The sequence below is a fragment of the Anolis carolinensis genome, chromosome X, assembly GCF_035594765.1.
Source record: "Anolis carolinensis isolate JA03-04 chromosome X, rAnoCar3.1.pri, whole genome shotgun sequence".
Taxonomy (NCBI): domain Eukaryota; kingdom Metazoa; phylum Chordata; class Lepidosauria; order Squamata; family Dactyloidae; genus Anolis; species Anolis carolinensis.
In genome coordinates this window covers 2220001-2239869 of record NC_085847.1, presented here as the reverse complement: position 1 = coordinate 2239869, position 19869 = coordinate 2220001, and the positions used below count along the sequence as shown (strand labels likewise).

The 19869-nt window shown below is 47.4% G+C and overlaps 1 protein-coding gene across 3 annotated transcripts in view; it reads right to left on the bottom strand.

Annotated features, from left to right (window-relative positions):
• The window catches only part of wscd2 (WSC domain containing 2), a 30742-nt gene that overhangs the window by 8376 nt on the left and 2497 nt on the right, over positions 1-19869 (bottom strand). The window contains exons 2-3 of one of the 3 annotated variants that reach the window (XM_008117339.3): positions 6209-7174; positions 113-227 (exon numbers count right to left, since the gene is read on the bottom strand). In XM_008117339.3, coding sequence (XP_008115546.2) covers positions 113-227; positions 6209-6611 — 518 coding nt within the window. In that variant the 5' untranslated portion in view covers positions 6612-7174. Of the gene's footprint in view, positions 1-112; positions 228-6141; positions 7175-19869 lie in introns of those variants that run through there. The other 2 variants (XM_003225103.4, XM_062958376.1) reach the window with 2 other exon arrangements.

Below are 19869 nucleotides of genomic sequence, written 5' to 3'. Positions count from 1 at the left end.
AAATAACCCCAGGAAGAAAGGCACCCCACTCTATCACACCAAGCCAGCGGTGGAGATATACACATGACGCCACAGAATTAATGAAGCCCCCGTCACGGGTTTGCCACCCTACCGTTCGGCGCAGTTGTCCTGGCAACGGAACAATGTCATTTTTTTGTAGTCAAAGAAAGACACGCCGCGCAGGGCTCTCCGGTGCGTGTTGTCCACGTAGCAGCCAATGTATTTCGCTGGGGAAGGAAAAACAAAGGGTTAGAGGTGGCCATCACAAAAGCAATCACTCTCTTGGCATGGCTCAAGAATGCCAGGAGATGGTGGGCACATGTGTTGTCAACAAGCATAGGTCTCACATTGGCATTTCACCCATGAAATTGCAACATTGAAGTAAAATTTGAACGGGGTTGAAGCACATGCTCCTTGGGGTATCTTCCAACTCAATGGGTCTTCTTCGGCCAATGGTGCCAACCTGAGTCTCCATTTGATCCAATCTTGTCTAGAAGGAGACTTTGTAATCCTTATCAATGGAGTTCCTCGGTCAGCATGAAACTCTTTTCTCAGCTCAGGAAGAAATCACACAGATCTATTCAATCCCTCATTGGGAAGACAAAGGTTTGCCACTTCCCAGGGAATAATCCCAGCACGGTTAGCAGAGCTGTCCCCGCTTCCATACAGCAGAGTTGTCTCCCTGCCAGGCCACCCGCGAGCTGGAAAGCGCAGAGTTTAACCCACTGCCGTGACCTCAGCCTCTTCGCTGGGAGCTAAACCCGCACCAGGCCTCTCTGCCGTAGATGCGAGATTGTCGCCTCAGCAGGAGCTGTCTGGTTGGTTTGTTTCCCGGCAAAGCCACAGGAAATCTCCCTCGAAACGCATTCGGAGGTACCAAGCTGGAGAGCCCCAGCGCCCAGCATTTTCCTCCTTGTAAGACCTTGGAGGAAAAGAAAATCTTCCATTGTTCTGGATGGCTTGTCTGTCGGCGGACATCTGTCCGCTTAGAGCACCCACACCTCTCGTCCCAAAGTGACCGTGTTCTTTCTGTGCAACAAAAATCACTCCTCGGCATGAAAATCTTCTCATCTCCTTTCCGAACCGGGTTGGATCAAATGGAGACTCAAGCTGGCACCAGTGGTCGAGGAAGACTCTTTGTGGACTCAAATCGGCAGACTCGCCAAGTTGGAATCGACCCCAAGGACCATCTAGATTTGACTCCAAGGGGGCTCTCCAAGGTGTCGGATGTCGTCGCTTGACTGTTTTCAGCACCTTGGAGAGCTCCTTCAACTCCTGCAGCAGATCCGATGCCCTACCGACATTGGAGGGAGGGGGTAATTGATTTCATTCTGTGTTGATTGTAATATCGGTTTTAACTGGCTTTCATGTGCCTGACTCCCGGTGATAAATGATTTAATATATTTCTGGTCTTTTAAACAGCTGTTGCTGTTTGTTTTGATTCAATTGTACGCTGGGGTCTTTGGATGTAGGACATGCAAATATTGAAAGAGAGGAAGGAAGGAAAGAAGGGGCGGAAGGAGAATAAGAGGAAGGGAAGGGAAGAAGAAAACACGGGTCGAAGGAGGGAGGAAGACCTCAAGACACAAGAAGAGTTTCCCTCGCTGATTGTAGAACAAGGTCGGTACTGGGACTATATCTGGTGGGTACCTTCTGCCAAGAAGCATACCCAACTCTAGAGACCAATGAAAGACAGATAGCTGTGCCAACATTTCTGTTCACCAGGGCAGAAGTTCAAGACATTTCTCACCTTGTCTAGGTATTGGAAAAATAAACTTGAGCCACTGCCCATGGCTTGGCTGTTTGTTCAGTGAACTGTAGCTACCGCTGCCATTTCTTACGCCTATTAAGACGAGCGCAAGGGAGTGCCAGGCGGGTTGTCAGCCTTTCTGCAATCCATTAAAGCCCGACCTGTTAATGCATTCTGACAAGGGGCACACGGCTTGAGATATGGCCCAATGTGTCAAGGCATTTCCTTTCCCTCTGAAGTTTTCTCGCAGCATTGACAAACCAGAGTGACCCTCTTGCATGCCCAAGATCCTTTGATTTACTATGGGTCTGGGCAACTGTGGCAGACGGCAGGGTGGTCATAAGTGATACGTGTCTGGCAGACACAACAACAGCAGCAACAACAACAATGGGGACTTTGGATTCTCCTAGGAAGCAACTGAAGCATGTTCTTCTGTCGATCTGGGCACAACAAACTAATGTCTTCCTTTCACCAGCGATCTCCGACAATCAGAAGCAGGATCCCAAATAAAGATATGAAAGGAGCAGAACAAGCCACAGTGGCGCTGGGATGGAAAGAGTACAAAACATCTATACACATAATAAAAGTGAAAATATGTATTATGTGTGTGTCTGGGGTGTCCACAAGTAGCTATAGCTCCCACTATACTCAGGAGACACCAATGGCCCTCTCCAATTGCAAGTTGTAGTGACCCAAATACTGATGAACCTGGACCAAACTTGGCACACATACCTGATATTCTGAAATTTGGTTACTGGAGGTGTTTGGGTGGAACTGACCTTTCTTTCTGGGAGTTATAGTTCACCCATAGTCAGGGAAACTGTGACCTCCACCAATGATGGACCTGGACCAAACTTGGCACACAGAACCCCCATGACTAACTCAACCTACTGGAGGGTTTGGAGGGGACTGAGTCACCATGGTGGGAGTTGTGGTTTACCCTACAGCCAGAGAGCACACTGAACCTGACCAATGATGCATCCTGAGCAAACTTGCCCAACATAACAAACTTTAAGTACTGATGGAGTTTCTCGGAGTTAACCCACAACTTTATGTACAAATGACTTTTTCAAATAACCTGGGCAATGCCGGGAACCCAAGCTAGTAAATAATAATAATAATAATAATAATAATAATAATAATAATAATAATAATGAAGCAGGATCCCTATTGGAAACACCAGTATGCGAATCTCAATCAAGAAGAGAACAGATTCCTGTTGCTCGCAGCAGCTGATGCTCAGTAACCAGGACTGGAGGAGGGACATTGGTCGAGGAAATAGTCTTTAGTTCAGTCTACTTCACTAAGGAGCTGATTTAGAATGGTGGCCATGGTTTCCCTCATTAGGATTGCAATGCTGCACAGACCGAGGGAGGACTCGTTTGGGAATGGTATTCAGCCACGCTCATTAGTTTAATTTGAATTGACACGCCGTGCATCCACTACCAGATGGTAAGTGCGAATCAACTGTCAGTTTATGTCAAGGTTGCCATGGCGGTCCCAGCCATATGCAAGGAGTCCGCAACGATTAACCTCCAAGAGGACGGCTGCTAATTCCTTGTGGCGGGGAGGGAACCAGCCTGAGGAGCATTGGCTTGGCCCCTTCAGCAAAGGTGGCCAAAATTTGATGACTGGAGGGGTTTGGGGGGAACTGACCCTCCTTTCTGGGAGTTGTAGTTCACCCACAACCAGGGAAACTGTGACCTCCACTGATAATGGACTTGGAACAAACTTGGCACACAAAACCCCCATGACTAACCCAATCTACTGGAGGGGTTTGAAGGGACTGACTCACCATATTGGGAGTTGTAGTTCACCCTACAGCCAGACAACCCCACAGATGATGCATCCAGAGCATACTTACCCAACATAACCAAGAACTGATGGAGTTTCTCGGAGTTAACCTGGCATGTTGTGAGTTGTAGTTCACCCACAACCTCATGCATTTTGTACCATTAAGAAAATGACTTTTTCAAATAACCCGGCCAACGCCGGGTACCCAAACTAGAACATAATATAATAATAGATATGTCAAATTAAATACACGACCAACAGTAACCAATTACATGTTAATGTGGGATTTGTGTATTGATTGCATCATCCAGAATGTACCATAGTGTGGAAAGAGTTAATTGCCCAGAAGCTATGATGACCTTGATGTGTGGCTGGAACTAGGGAATATCCAGACACAAGTGTTTGTGCATAAGGATTGCATCAGTTCAGTTCTGTTCAGTTGAGTTCTGTCTGCCTAGAGTTCGAGTCAAGTTCTGTTGGAGAACAGAACAGTCCTGTGTTCGTCTGTTGTCTGCAAGTCTGTTTGTGTTGATTATTGCTCTGAGTGTCTCTTCGTTCTGCGTTCCACTGCTTCCATCCAACTACTGCTGCGCTGCAAATACTCTGACATTACAAAAATTAATTTTGCCATGGATGGGTTCCTTGAGACCCTCAAGACACTGTTCATCCAAAAGGAAGTTTAGTCAAACTTTCCTATTTGGCAAAAAGGCCGATTGGTGAAAACGTGTTCAGTGGTACCGTGTTGCCATTGAACACAAGTGTAACTCCACGCAACCCCAGTGGGCGAATAGGGCCAATCTCTCCCCCCGATGATCCGACCAAGCCAACCACCCCATTGTCAAGGCAATGGCCTCATTCCCCTTTGCGGACTGCCCTCTAAAACCTTGTCCTTCATCGCCGCACATCAAGCCATTTTTCGGACGTCAGAAAGCCGCCGCCGTGCAAATCAGGACTAATGGGAACATTGGTGTCAGAACGGCAGGAAAGAGCTGCCCGATAATAAATGAAGCTGCGCCGCCCACAACGAGAGCCTCTCCTCGCCAGAAAAGAGTGTCCTGTCAGGTGCAGTAAATGAGGCCTTCAGAGATGCTAAGCGCTCCGCAGACAGGCCCTATAAGTCACCCGTCAAAAGACGCTCTCAGCCGAACAAATGGAAGAGGAGATTAGAACGGCGGGCTTTGGGGCTCCTGGGGATGCCTGACCTGAGCAGAGATATTGGGCGCATGGGGCGGGGGCGTATTTCGGACCACCCACCCCCTGGATCTTAACTGTGTCAACACTGGGATCCCTGCCACTTTGACAACAGAAGCTGCTCTGGGTGAGATTCGTCCCTGGCTCATTGCATTTCTGCATGTAGGGAGTTTGGGATGAATGTTGCATGAGTCCCCTCTGAGCTTAGAACTGTTGTTTTTGGATCGCTAGCTCCCAGTGATGTCACTTCCTGTCAACGTTTTGAAAGGGATTGCAGGCAGAAATTGTGGGTGCTGGGGAAAGTGTGGGGAAATCACCAAAATGCTATTTTTTAAACCCTAGGAAACTCTAGGAATTTCTATGTTCACTGGTGTGACTCTATGATCCACTTCCACCAGAAGTAGACCATAGAAACGCACTAGAGGATATACAAATGCCCAGAGAAGTGGTCTTTCTAGGAATCTTCAGGGCCCCTTCTACACTGCCATAGAATCCAGATTATATATTATAATCCCGGATGATAAAGACGAGGACAAACAGACTGAAGGATAGCTTTTATCCTAGAGCTGTGGCTATGTTGAACTCTGGTTTCATACTGATGTCGCATTGGGGGCTGTGTGGTGGTGGTGGTGGGGGGTTGTGGAGGGATGGATGCGTTGTTTTGTGGTGTGTGCGGGGAAGGCATGTAATTTTGTTGTGCAATAGCACTATGACAAAGAAAGCTGTTCTATTCTATTCTATTATCAAAGCAGATAATCAACATTATTATTATTATTATTATTATTATTATTATTATTATTTATACCCCACTTTATATTTATATTTACACCTCCCTTTATCTCTTTCATGGGGGCCGCAGTGGCGCAGTGTGTTAAGCCGCGAAGCTGCAGAAGTTGCTGACCGGAAGGTTGGCAATTCGAATGCTTAGGATGGGGTGAGCTTCCATTGTTAGCCCCAGATTATGACAACCTAGCAGTTTGAAAACATGCTAATGTGAGTAGATCAATAGGTACCGCTCAGGTGGGAAGGTAACGGCACTCCATGCAGTCATGCCAGTGGCCACATGACCTTGGAGATGTCTATGTACAACATAGAAATGGAGATGAGCACCACCCCTCAGACTCGACTAGACTTAATGTCAAGGGGAAACCTTTACTTATCTCTCCCGCAGGAGACTCAAAGCAGCTTCGGACTGGATTGTAATAGTCATTATCTGCTTTGAACTGGATTATATGAGTCTACACTGCCAGTTCAAAACAGATAATCTAGAGTTTATATGGCAGTGTAGAAGGGGCCTAGGTCCTCCAGCATGACTCTACGATCAGCGTCTAGCTGACAAGGAGATTCCTGGAAAGAACAGGTTAATCAGACCTGGTAATCATCCAATCCATGAAAGTTCAACTCACAGAAACACAACGGATCTTGGTTTTGTAGGATGCCCAAACCATTTGGATTACATGTGTCCTTCCTCACCCCACTCAGATGAATTGTTACCTCGGTCTTCCTCCTTCTCGCGCACGTTCCTTCCCTTGAGGGCTCGACTCCATGTCCCGCCATAGTCGCCGACTTTGCTCCGTCCAGGCAACTCCTTGGACGGACTCTTGAACCACGCGCCGTACCTGCGGGCCGTGGTCAATGTTTCCGGGGCATTTTTGACTTCCCTGCCCAGTTGAGCCGTCCCCAGATACTTGGCCTCCGTCCCATCCCCGGCACGGCTGTTGGGGCTGGGCTCGTGCTCGGGCACCCGGGTTTGTCCAGTGAAGCTGGCATGGAGGAACACCAGGCTTCCCGCCGTCAAGTAGAGGGCGATCAGCATGAAGAAGCGGATGGGTTTCCGCCGAAAATACCGTTGGAATCTCAGCAAGAGCTTGGCCATGCCAGTGGCATTCCGTTCGGGGAGGAGAGTGCAAACCCACAATGCCCAAAGGGGTCACGCCCCACCCGGGCATCAATTCCCAAGGCGGCGAAGGAACCAGCAGTTGATCCCAAAGACAAAATATGAGTGTTGTCACAGGCTCCCGCAGGCCAAATAGACCTCACGGTTCCACACTTGGTCCCAAAGGCCGAGATGTCAGAAAACGAAGGCACATCCTCTTCTTTGGCTCTGGGAAGAGGCGGTCCCGTCTCAAACCATCCTAGTCAGAGGCCATTTCCTTTTGTCTCCTCTTAATATCCCCTGTGAGGGAGATGCCGTGGATGGAAGGATCATGTTCGAGAAGACGAGGAGTTTCAAAAGCCGCTTGAAAGCTGATCGGATGTTGTAGCTTTCCTTGCGGGCCGATCCTGAATGAAACGGAAAAGGCCGGGTCGCCGTCTTTCTTTTTCTCCACCAGAGAATGGAAAGGTATCCAGGGGCCCTGGAACGAGCGGAAGATGACTAGGAACTTTGTTCGAAGAGCCGCCATTCAGCGCTGCAGCGTCAGAGTGAGGAGAGTCGGCCTACAAGGCAAATAAGAAAAGGATCAGGAAGGGAGAGGGAGACCGGAGGATAGTGACCCCATTGTTCCACCCACATTGGTTATTTCAAGTGCCAGTCTGCCTCAGCTCTGGAGAACCCAAGGAAACACTTCTTGTATTCCCAAACTCCAAAGTGGCCCATAGCCAGTCATTTCGCCATCACCAATGAGACCAAGGTATAATAAGGTCAATATTGTGTTGTTCCCATTGCTTATTGGGCACCAGTGCACATTGAGAACTCTTGGTGGTATCCCATCATGCAATTTTTGTAGTCTCCAAGTCTCTTAGGAGTCATCTACACTGACCATTTCATGAAGTTCGAAGCTAGCTAGCTACCATAAAGGAAATACCAGAAAAATACCGGCGATCAAAAAAAAGGAGGAAGTCTGTGAAGAGGGCCAGAATCTACACAACCTCCAGGACACTGAAGATGGGAAATGCATATATACCTCTATCTGTCGTCTGTCCTGTCTGTGAACGTTTGCCATGTATGTGTTCTGTCATCTGCCTTGAGTCTGCTTCAGGTGAGAAGGGCTTTGTAAGGGTTCTTCAATATCGGTTTGAAACTGCACTCATTGGTAAGTATATATGTGGCTTTAGGGTCTCTGCTTGTAACGAAGTATATACATGTAACATAGGTAGTGCTATAGGATCCTGGCCTGAAATTGTGTTTAGTTTTTGTTTTGTTTTTTGCACAGAAAATTTTCGCGCGAAAAACATTTTTTCCAACGAAAACCACGTCTTGTTCTGTACAGGATAATTTTTCTCCAGTTATATGTGACATTCAGATCGGGAGATGATAGAGAAATATTCATTTGGTTTTTAGTTGAACAGCAGGGAGAAAACTAACGTCGTTTTTGATCATTGTATGTGATCTTTATTTCTGGACCTGGCTTTCCCCCCTCGTTGTGTCTCGCCAGTGCTGCCATCCCTTGCCTGCTGCCCTTCCACCTGAGCTATTTTGGGCATGTGAAGGCAGTCAGCTTCCCCACCCGGCTGGAGAGAAAAACCTCGCCTCGGGAGCATTCACAGCTCTGGGTGTCTAACCGCAGGCTGCCGCCGCAACCTTTTGTACTTTACACTCGAAGTGGGAGTTCACGGTTCTGGCCAGTACGAGAGCGGCCCTGTGGCCTTTTGTTCCGAGGTGTCGCGCATGTCTGTCTCACCCGCCAGTGCCTCCGATGCGCTGAGGAACTCTCTGGGCTTTGAAAGTGTGGATTGTATTGATCCCTGTGACCCAACAATGCAGAGAAAGTCAAAGACGAGGAAAGACTGGCAAGGGAGAAGAAGCTGCAGCAGTTTGCTTTTTCTGGAGTTTCCTGGGAAGAGTAGGATTGTCTCTTCCTCTTCTTGTTGCTCTTTGAATTCAGTTGGCAAGAGTTGGAGCAAGCTGAGGATAATGAGAGAAGGAGGAGAGAGAATCCAGGACTCTATTACTAATTTCCACCACATGCTAAGGAAGCCTCCCAAGTCCTGAACCAGTGCTTCATAGCTGTGATGAGCTGGGTGATGGCTAACAAACTGAAGCTTAATCCAGACAAGACAGAGGTCCTCCTGGTCAGTCACGAGGCCGATCAGGGACTAGGGTGGCAACCTGTGCTTGACGGGGTGACACTCCCCCAAGGACACAGGTCCGCAGTCCAGGGATCCTCCTGGACTCAGCACTGACACTTCAAACTCAGGTGTCAGCAGTCGTGCCAACTGTGACCATACCTTGAAAAGCCAGACTTGGCCACAGTGCTCCATGCCTCGGTTACATCTTGAATGGGTTATTGCAATGCTCTCTACTTGGGGCTGCCTTTGAAGATGGTCTGGAAACTTCAATTAGTGCAAAGATCTGCAGCCAGACTACTGACAAGGTTGGGTTGTAGGGAGCATACGATCCTCCTCTTAAAACAGCTCTATTGGCTGCCGATTTGCTTCTGGGCCCAATTCAAAGTGAAGTTATTACCTACAAAGCCCTAAATGGCTCGGGTCCGGTCTATTTACGTGATCGCATCTCTCTTTATGAACCTGTTCAGGCCCTAAGATCAGCCGATCCCACCTCCCTCAACAAGCGCCGCTGATAAGTAGGTCCCGTCGCCTGGCGAGGTCCGCTAACCACCAATGTTCCGGAAAGAGATCGGGACCCACCAGTTGAAAGCAAACGGCATCTGCAGAAGGGATGCAATGTACCGCAACGGATGCCAAAATGTACAAGCATCGACATTGTGGGATATGGAGTAACTTTTGTACAGCAAAAAACTATTCATTAACACTGTCTAGTTTTAGAGTTCCCTCATTGGAAGCCAGCCGGCGCCACCTCCGCTCCTGATTGGGTTCAAGCCTTGGATCAATGTGATGGGATGCTGGGAGCTGTAGTTTGGCAAAGCACCAGCCCTCTTTTACAAGGAAGGCCCAAGAGCTTGTAAAACAACAACTCCCGGGATTCCATCACCTTGGCCACACAGCCCGAAAGACATACAACAACCCTGTGATCCCGGCCATGAAAGCCTTCGACAACACCATCACCTTGCCTTCTGTGTTCTCCATTTGCTCTAACCTCCCTTTTCGCCTCTAACTTCTGGTGGTTTCCCTTCCAAAATAAACCAAATTGAACGCATTATCCAACTGGTTGCTTACAGGTTGACCATCCTCCCAAAACAGATAATATTCGATCCGCCTTTGGGTCGGCGGCATCAGAAAGAAGCCGAAGGTGATTCCGTTCTCAGCCGCTCCGTCCCCGAGGTTTAGCAAAGGGAAAAAAAATGCAAATCTTCAGGGTTGTTTTAAAAGGGAGAGAAAAGAATGGCTGCTTTGAAGAAAGAAAGAAAAGGCCCTTTTCTTTGCTTTGAGCAGCTCCGACAGCTGTTGAGCCAACAGTGAATAATTCCCACAAAGATTGCGGCGGCGAGGAACGGAAAGGTGAAGAGGCCCATCGCTATGGCTTCTCCGTAGACAAAGCAACGCGAGGCTCAAATACATCAACAGAAAACTTGCTACACACAGAGAGAGACATATATATATATATATATATATATATATATATATATATATATATATATATGGCTGTGGTGGTGCAGTGTGTTAAACCCTTGTGCTGCTGAACTCCTGACTTGAATTTGTGGGACAGGGTTAGCTCCTGCTGTCAGCCCTAGCTCCTGCCAACGGAGCAGTTTGGAAACATGCAAATGTGAGTAGATCAATACTCTGCCGCCCACACGAGCAGGAGATGTCTACGGACAATACAGGCTCTTCAGCATGGAAATGGAGAAGAGCACCTCTCCCAGAGCCAGGGATGAGCTTCTAGAGCCAGAAATGAAAGGAGAAGCCTTTGCCTTTGCCTGTGTATTTGTGTCTCACTGTATCCCTTTGTAACAAAGTCTGTTTATATACTGTAATCCACCCTGAGTCTCCATGCTGTCATGCCGGCGTTGTCCGTAGACGCCTCCTAGGTCATGTGGCTGGCATAACATACCTTCCCACTGGAGCGGTACCTATTGATCTACTTACATTTGCATGTTTTCGAACTGCTAGGTTGGCAGAAGCTGGAGCTAACAACGGGAGCTCACCCCATCCCACGGATCCAAACCGCCAGTCTTCCAGTCATCAAGTTCTCTAGCTTAGCTGTTTAACCTGCCACGCCTATTTATTGAATACGCCACTTTTTTAAAAACATTGCTCCTTTCAGTGAATTTATTTGCAAAGACACCAACGACGCCCAAAGTCCCAAAATAACCCAGAAGAAAATAAATGGAGCACCCTGAATGCTATTAGTTTAATGGGCCCTAATGTTCCGCCATCTGTCTGGGGATGATTAAGTAAAAAATATACGCCAAGAGCGTAGGGTATAAATAAATGTTTTAATGTGGCTCCCTGGCGCAATTATTCACGCATGTTTCTCCGCGTGGAAGGGCCTGGCTCTTTGCGATCTACGCTGTGGGTTTGTTTCCCCAGGGAGGATATTCTAGAAACTTCTGCTGGTGCCAAAGGGCAAAGCGGGTCAAAGCTCGGGTCCTCCAGTGGTTTGGACTTCGCCTCCCAGCAGCTCCTGCCAACTTGGCCGACAGCGAGGGCTTCTGGGAGTTGTAGTCCAAAACACCAAGGTTGGGAACTCTGCCATTTCTAGGTTGTATCTCACAACTTCTGAGGATGCCTGCCATAGATGTGGGCAAAACGTCAGGAGAGAATGCTCTGGAGTATGGTCATATAGCCCAGAAAACTCACAGCAACCCGTCTCTCCCTATGCCCTATGCTCTAAGACAGTGAAGTTTGTCCCATGGCATCACGGAGGGATGCCACGCCATACATTTTTGGGCACTGAAATGCCTTGGCTCACAAAAGAAGCCACGGAAGGGAGGAACGTGGCCCAGGAAGCGTCCGTGTCCCAGTTTTTGCCATTTGTAACCTTCACCGGGGGAGACCCCGCCGAGCGGTGCGGGGCGCCTCCTTGCTTCGGGACAATTAGCCGGCGTATTAATGGCAGCAATGCAAATCCGCCGTAATTGACCAGAGACACATAATAGGAAACGAGGAGCGCCAGATGGCTGGATAAGAAGTCATTCAAATCCTGGCGTCGGATGGCAGATTGGCGAGGAGAGTCTCCGGAGGGAACGGACATGGCACTAGGGTTGCTCGTTTAGGACGATCCTGAATCCAGACCAAAACATGGGCATCTTTGGGGTATCATGACACATCAACCATACCTACCCAACCACACCGTCAGGTCCAGGAGACGGAGCTTCTCTTTCCATTTTATTCCTCTTTTCTTTTTCGAGGCCCAAACATTGGCCACTTGGGAAGGCAAGAATCAAGAAGAACAAACCCTGAATTCAAGAAGAATTTGACCTCGCCCTCTTTTGAAGGAACGGCCAATGCTAAGACTCATCTTGAAACTTTGGGCCAAAAATAAAGTAGACTTGTTTGCCTTGGCTGGGCTCAGGAATCTTCTCGGTTACACCTCAGGATTTTGTAGAGCCTCACCCAGGCATCTAATAGTGAGCCATATTTCCAAACCTGAGGAGCACAGAAAGCCAGGAGGACTAGGAAAGCCACGGATCACCAGGAAGAAAAAAGCATTGGGACCAAAAGCGAAACAAGACTGGATTTCCTCCAGAGAAACCGAAACGATTTGAGGCTATCATACTTCGGACATGTGACAAGACGATGCAATGCTTCGGAGACAATAATCACGCAAGGGAGATGATGGTTTGATGTTTCTGTTCCTCAGCGTTGGTCCAGAGGCCTTGTGAAAACCACAATAGATTTCTTGAGAGCGATGCCAAACTGGGTGCCACGGAAAAGCAAAGAGGCGGACCAGAATCGAAAGCTTGGGGCTTCTCTGCTTCGGCGGAGCTGGGTTCAATCCTGGAGAGCTCCAAAAACCAGACAAAGGACTCTCTGGATGCAGAGTGAACTACAACTCCCTCCACTATGTTCTGTTGATCATGAAGGGTCTGTGTGCCAAGTTTGGTCCCAGTCCATCATTCGTAAGGGTCGCAGCGGTCTGTGGGAGCCGAATCGAGTGAAGGTACGGCAAATCCCATCATCGTGGTCCATCCTCCCCGAAACTTCACCAGGACGTAAAGTGGGTCATGTGGGTCTGTGTGCCAAGTTTGGACCTGGTCCGTCATTCGTAAGGATCACAGTGGTCTGTGGGAGCTGAATCGAGTGAAGGTACAGCAAATCCCATCATCGTGGTCCATCCTCCCCGAAACTTCACCAAGACGTAAAGTGGGTCATGTGGGTCTGTGTGCCAAGTTTGGTCCCAGTCCGTCATTCGTAAGGATCACAGTGGTCTGTGGGAGCCGAATCGAGTGAAGGTACAGCAAATCCCATCAGCGTGGTCCATCCTCCCCGAAACTTCACCAAGACGTAAAGTGGGTCATGTGGGTCTGTGTGCCAAGTTTGGACCTGGTCCGTCATTCATGGGGATCATAGTGGTCCATCCTCACCCGAACCACACCAGGACGTAAAATGTGTCATGTGGGTCTGTGTGCCAAGTTTGGTCCCAGTCCGTCATTCGTGGGGGTCGCAGTGGTCTGTGGGAGCCGAATCGAGTGAAGGTACGGCAAATCCCATCATCGTGGTCCATCCTCACCCAGACCGTACCAGGACATAAAGTGGGTCATGTGGGTCTGTGTGCCAAGTTTGGACCTGGTCTGTCATTCAAGGGGGTTGCAGTGGTCCATCCTTACCCAAACCGCACCAGGATGTAAAGTGGGTCATGTGGGTCTGTGTGCCAAGTTTGGACCTGGTCCGTCATTCGTAAGGGTCGCAGTGGTCTGTGGGAGCCGAATCGAGTGAAGGTACGGCAAATCCCATCATCGTGGTCCATCCTCACCCAGACCATACCAGGACATAAAGTGGGTCATGTGGGTCTGTGTGCCAAGTTTGGACCTGGTCCGTCATTCCTGGGGGTTGCAGTGGTCCATCCTCACCCAGACCGTACCAGGACGTAAAGTGGGTCATGTGGGACTGTGTGCTAAGTTTGGTCCCAGTCCGTCATTGTGGTCCATCCTCACCCAAACCGCACCAGGACGTAAAGTGGGTCATGTGGGTCTGTGTGCCAAGTTTGGTCCCAGTCCGTCATTCGTCAGGGTCTCAGTGGTCTGTGGGAGCCGAATCGAGTGAAGGTACAGCAAATCCCATCATCGTGGTCCATCCTCCCACAAGCTGCACCAGGACGTAAAGAGAACAAAGCACCAGAGAAGGGCAGAGGGAAACCTTTTGCGAGCCGTGTTTCATTAATCCGCCCTGAGAGCTGCCTCTTGAGTTACGTCAAGGGTTGCCAGTTTCAGGGTGGAATAACATCTCACCAAGGGGCTTAAGAAAAGCCACATTCTTCCCCTTGCAAGGTGATATCCCAGCAAGCAGGGGAGCGTTGCAGCGCAGACAGAAACGCCGCAGTGCAACCACATGCCAATCTGTTGCTCATTTTGTTACAGGACCTTACAACCCCGATCACCACCGGGACCACCTGCACTGGTTTCTGCCAGAGTCTTTGAAGTTCAATCTTGAGGTCCTGAGTTTTTCCTGTTGTTTTTCGTCAATGCGACTGTCACCTGGGATTATTATTATTATTATTATTATTATTATTATTATTATTATTATTATTATTATTAATTGAAACACTACAAGATGAGTCCAAAGCAGACACTCTGCTGCTGTTGTATTGGATCACACGTCGGACACTTCCCAAGTTGTGATTATTTTTATTATTATTGTTATTATTATAATACAACACTCTTCTGGCTGTTGTACTGGATCACACGTCGGACACTTCCCAAGTGTCTAGGACTGTTTGATGTATCGGTGAAATAATAATAATAATTATTATTATTATTATTATTATTGTTATTATTATTATTATTAATTGAAACACTACAAGATGAGTCCACAGCAGACACTCTGCTGCTGTTGTATTGGATCACATGTCGGACACTTCCCAATTATTATTATTATTATTATTATACAACACTCTGCTGGCTGTTGTACTGGATCACACGTCGGACACTTCCCAAGTGTCTAGGACTGTTTGATGTATCGGTGAAATAATAATAATAATAATAATAATAATAATAATTATTATTATTATTATTATTATTATTATTTGAAACACAACAAGATGAGTCCACAGCAGACACTCTGCTGGCTGTTGTATTGCACCACATGTCAGACACTTCCCAAGTTGTTATTATTATTATTATTATTATTATTATTATTATTATTATTAACACAACAAGATGAGTCCACAGATCTGAGTTGCCTGGGTTTGGTGCTCTCTGGGTGAGGGCGAACTACAGCTCCCAGAATCAAAGCCACTTCCCACAAACCACTGCAGTATGTTCAGCTGGTCATGGGGCTTCTCTGTGACAGGTTTGGTTCCGGTCCATTGTCAGTGGTGGTCACATCCAAAACATGGTTGCCTTCGAAACCGATTGAGTAGCCACAACAGCTCATTCAATGCAGAGTTCATCCTCGGCCTCGGCGCTTTTGTCCTTCCAGCAGCCCATTGAATGTCAGCGGCCGTGGATTAATCTATTTGCTTTCATCTCCCTTGTTCTGTCTGGACAGTTGGCGGCATGTGCTGCGCCAGCAAATTCATCCCCGGCGTACGGTGGGGAAGCGGCAAGGTCCACTCGTTTCAGGGCGGGCTTCCCCCGGAGATGCCCTCCCCATCTATTAATGAAGTTCAACACCACTGGAACTGGCAGTATTTGCAAACGGCGAACCATCGAATCCATGGATGCCAAATCCACAGACCCAATGGGAATCTTAGGATTTGTAGTTTTCCCCAAGCTGCATGCCCCAGGGTTCCATGGCAGTCAGGTCAATGGACCCCTGGCTCTGGTTCGATGCAATGGAGTCCTGGGGGTTGTAGTTTGGCAAGGCCCCAAACCTCTTGTGCAAAAGAGGCAGAAGATCCTGTAAATCTACAACTCCCGGAGCTTCCATGGCAGTCCAAGTTGAGTCAGAATACATTCATTGCGCAGTTGACCTTCGACTAATAATGAGTTCAATGCAAACAAAGTAGGGTAGCATTTGGCCGATGACCAACCTCCTGCTCTTGAATAATAAGAGGGCACTTTGCACATGCTCAGAAACACACTATAGAAATGGCTCTGCTGAACCAGACCGGAAAGTCAGCACTAGCTTTCCTACACTGTGCTGCTCACAACTTTTCAGAAGGTTTATTATTATTATTATTATTATTATTATTATTATTATTATTATTATTATTCCGCCCTATCTCCCCAGAGGGACTTGAATTTAAACTAAGATATACTGCCCTTGCCCAAGGAGGCTCGATTTGGCTAGCAATGCAATGATAATCCAGCCTTGTTGCAGCAGGAGAAGGGCAGATTCCACTTCGTAATGTCGAAAAGCTTCGTAACGTCGAAAAGCTTCGTAACGTCGAAAAGCTTTGTAATGTTGAAAAGCTTCGTAACATCGAAAAGCTTCGTAACATCGAAAAGCTTCGTAACGTCGAAAAGCTTCGTAATGTCACAGCATCAATGCAACAATGCCATGCCTCACCAGTTGAAAGTTGGGCATTGGAGTCCTTGGAAAGCAAAGCCCTGCAAGAGCTAGGATTTAGCCCTCATGCAAACCAACCAACCAATCAGCAAGACATCCTGGATTTGTTAGACATCTCCAGCGGAAATGACTGAGTTTGACAACCGAGAGCGAGTTCGGCGCCTGGCCGAGGAACCTTCATGCCGGGCAAAGGCGGCAGGTTAGTTTGACTTTGGGCAAACAAGGAGAAGGGCCCTCCGCAGCAACGGTTGCAGCAAAGTCTTTCTCAACCTGTTCCCTTTTCTTCTGCCTACTCAGACTTTTTTCCCACAGCAATGGAAAGACAGAGATTGAAGGAGGAGCAGAGGAACACAAATGACCTGGGTTGGGTTTTGATGCCGTAAAGCTAGTGAAAGTCTCTATAGCACTAAGGCTTCCGCTCTAACCATGCATGCCTGCTTAGAACAGGCAAGGTAGAGAGCAGCGGCCTCTTTGGCTGAGTATTTGCAAAGAGCAAACTGGCGTGCTAAAAGAGGACGTCAGAGGAGTCTGCCCTACTGGCGTGCTAAAAAAAAAAACCCATAGATCAGTGTTTCTCAACCTGAGTGTCAGAGGGGTCGCCAAAGACCATCAGAAAACACATATTTCTAATGGTCTTAGGAACCCCTTTAGCAGGGAAGTCTGACCCCACCAGGATTCAATGTTAGCCATGTAGGAAGCATGCCAAGTTTGGTGCAGATCCATTGTAGACTGGGTTCAGAGCGCTCCTTGATTGTAGGTAAACTATAAATCCCAGCAACTACAACTCCCAAATGTCAAGGTCTATTTTCCCCAAACTCCACCAGTGTTCACATTTGGGCATATTGAGTATCCGTGCCAAGTTTGGTCCAGATCCATCATTGTTTGAGTCCACAGTGCTCTCTGGTTGTAGGTGAACTACAACTCCCAAACTCAAGATCAATGCCCACCAAACTCTTCCAGTATGTTCTGTTGGTCATGGGAGTTCTGTATGCCAAAGTTTGGTTCAATTTCATCTTCAGTAGAGTTCAGAATGCTCTTTGATTGTAGGTGAACTATAAATCCCAAATGAGAAAATCAATCCCTGCCAACCCCACCAGGATTCAAATTTGGGCCTATCGGGTATTTGTTCCAAATTTGGTCCAGATCCATCGAGGGCTGGCTTCACACCCTAAATCACTGCCTGGACCAAACTTGGCACGAATACTCAATATGCCCAAATTTGAACACTGGTGGGGTTGGGGGAGGGATTGATTTTGTCATTTGGGAGTTGTAGTTGCTGGGATAGTTAACCGACAATCAAAGAGCACTCTGAACCCAGTTCACAATGGATCTGCACCAGACTTGGCACGCTACCTGGCCAACATTGAATACTGGTGGGGTTTTGGGGGGAACTAACCCAACATGATGGGAATTGTAGTTTTATCTGGGCTTGGCCCCATGTAAGCCGCCTCGAGTCCCTTTGGTGAGATGGAAGCGGGTTATAGAAATAAAGTATTATAATTATTATTATTCTCTCTGCATCTAGAGAACCCTATGAACCCTACTGATGATGGATCTGAACCAAACTGGGCACACAGACCCAACGAGTTTGAGAGTGATTCCTGAGGCCGGGGGGAGGGGGGAAGGTCCCCAAAACGTCCCCCAAGTGATTGGTGATGTTTCCGCTTCCCTGTCTGGCAAGTATCAAATGGTTACTCAACTCCGCAACTCCATTCTGGAAATCTCTTCCAATTCCGCAATTGAAGGTCCTATACATAGATGACTGCGTCGTCTACGTATGGGAATTTAGAAACGTCTGAGCAAGCCAACGGACCTGGCGGGATTATGCGATTCAGGGGCACCTTGGAGCATCTTTTCCCCTTTTGCCGCCAAGGCATGCACTTTCAGAAATTAACTGGAAGGGATGGGGGAAATGAGGAGCGAATCCCTCCGACCGTTGTCCGTGTGCCAGCTCCTGGAAGGCAGAAAGGGCAAAGCCAGCTGGAAAGGGACATGTGGCCCCTGTGGGATTATCCACTTTGGAAATTGGAATCGGGATTCTAATCCGCCAGGTTGACTCCCAACCGACAGCTGCTCTCCAAGGTCTTCCGTGACTCCCCTCCACGCCGCATCGACGGAGGAGGGAGGAGGAGGACTTCTCCGAAATACAGGCCCAGGTTGAGCGACAGATTTCCTGGCAGCTGAGGAACCCCATCGAGAAGAGGGGGAGGATTTGGCAGAACTGCCGGCATCCCGAGGTATCACAGGAGAAGGATTCCGTGGAGAAAAATATGTATTCTGTTCTTGGTGCGAAACACAAATCTGCCCAGAAGATGCCTTTTTTTTAACAGAAAACCCTCTTCTTTTTTTTGGAAGAGAAAAGCGCCGTTTGGACCCATAACCCTTGTGTTTTATCCCTCGCAAACATTTCTCTCTGGGATCATAGAATCTCAGAGTTAGAGAAGACCCTAAGGCAGTGATGGCCAACCTATGACACGCGTGTCAGCACTGACACGCCTAGCTATTTTTGCTGACACGCTGCCGAATGCAGATTGATTGGATGACTATGTTTTTTGTGGCCAAATTTGGTGCGATTTATATCCTGGTGCCGTTTGGGGGATGATGTGCCACAGATGATGGGATTTGCAGTGCTTTCAATTGCTTCGCCTTCCACAGACCACTGCGACGCCCACCAGTGACGTAACCACCAGTGGTTTTGTTGTTTACTCCATGGGAATTATGCACATTGCATATATATATATATATATATATATATATATATATATATATATATTCTATTATTATTGTAGTATATTATCATATTATTACTATTATATTATTTTCATATTATTCATTATTCATGACTACATTGAAACTAGAATAGAGAGAAATCAGCGTGGAAACTGCAAGAGGTACCATAGATTGTTGTACATGGAAATAATGGTAGTAAATAAGTTTTTGATTTATTGAATACAGTTATATATTACAATTATATATTTTTGTTATTTAAACTACACATATTGCGAAATTATGTTTTTTTTTTCTCAAAGTGACACACCACCCATGCTAGGTTTTTTGGTGAATTTTGACACACCAAGTGCAAAAGGTTGCCCATCGTTGCCCAAAGGGCTATCCAGTCCAACTTTCTGCCACAATCGTGCTTTCATAAAAGGAGGAAATTCCTGGTTTTCCTGCCAGAAACGCACTGTAATGATTGTCTTTGCAAGCAAGGATGAAATCATCAATAACCCCTATTTTGCTACTTTTGTACAGACAGTTTGCAATGAGATAGATGCAATCCAATTAAGAACGAAAGAACTATACATTTGCAGTTCGGGCCCTCTGCAATCCAGCACTCTGCTGAACATGTTGGACTACAATTCCCATCTTGCAGAGAGAGAATGATGGGGATCATAGAAGCTATGTGGGAAATGGTTTCATTCATTCAAGGACTAAATGAATGAAATGTATTATGATCAATAGATCAGTCAAAACAAGTAGAACTGAACAAATAATATCAATGACAACATACAAAACATTATGAGCCACTTGAGCAGTGGAGGCTTAGAATCGCCGAATCATGGAGCTGGACGGGACCCTAAAGGCTATCTAGTCAAATCTCTTGTCAAGCTGGAAAAGCAAAGCAAAGCACTCCGGAAACTTTGTTAGGGACAGGGCCT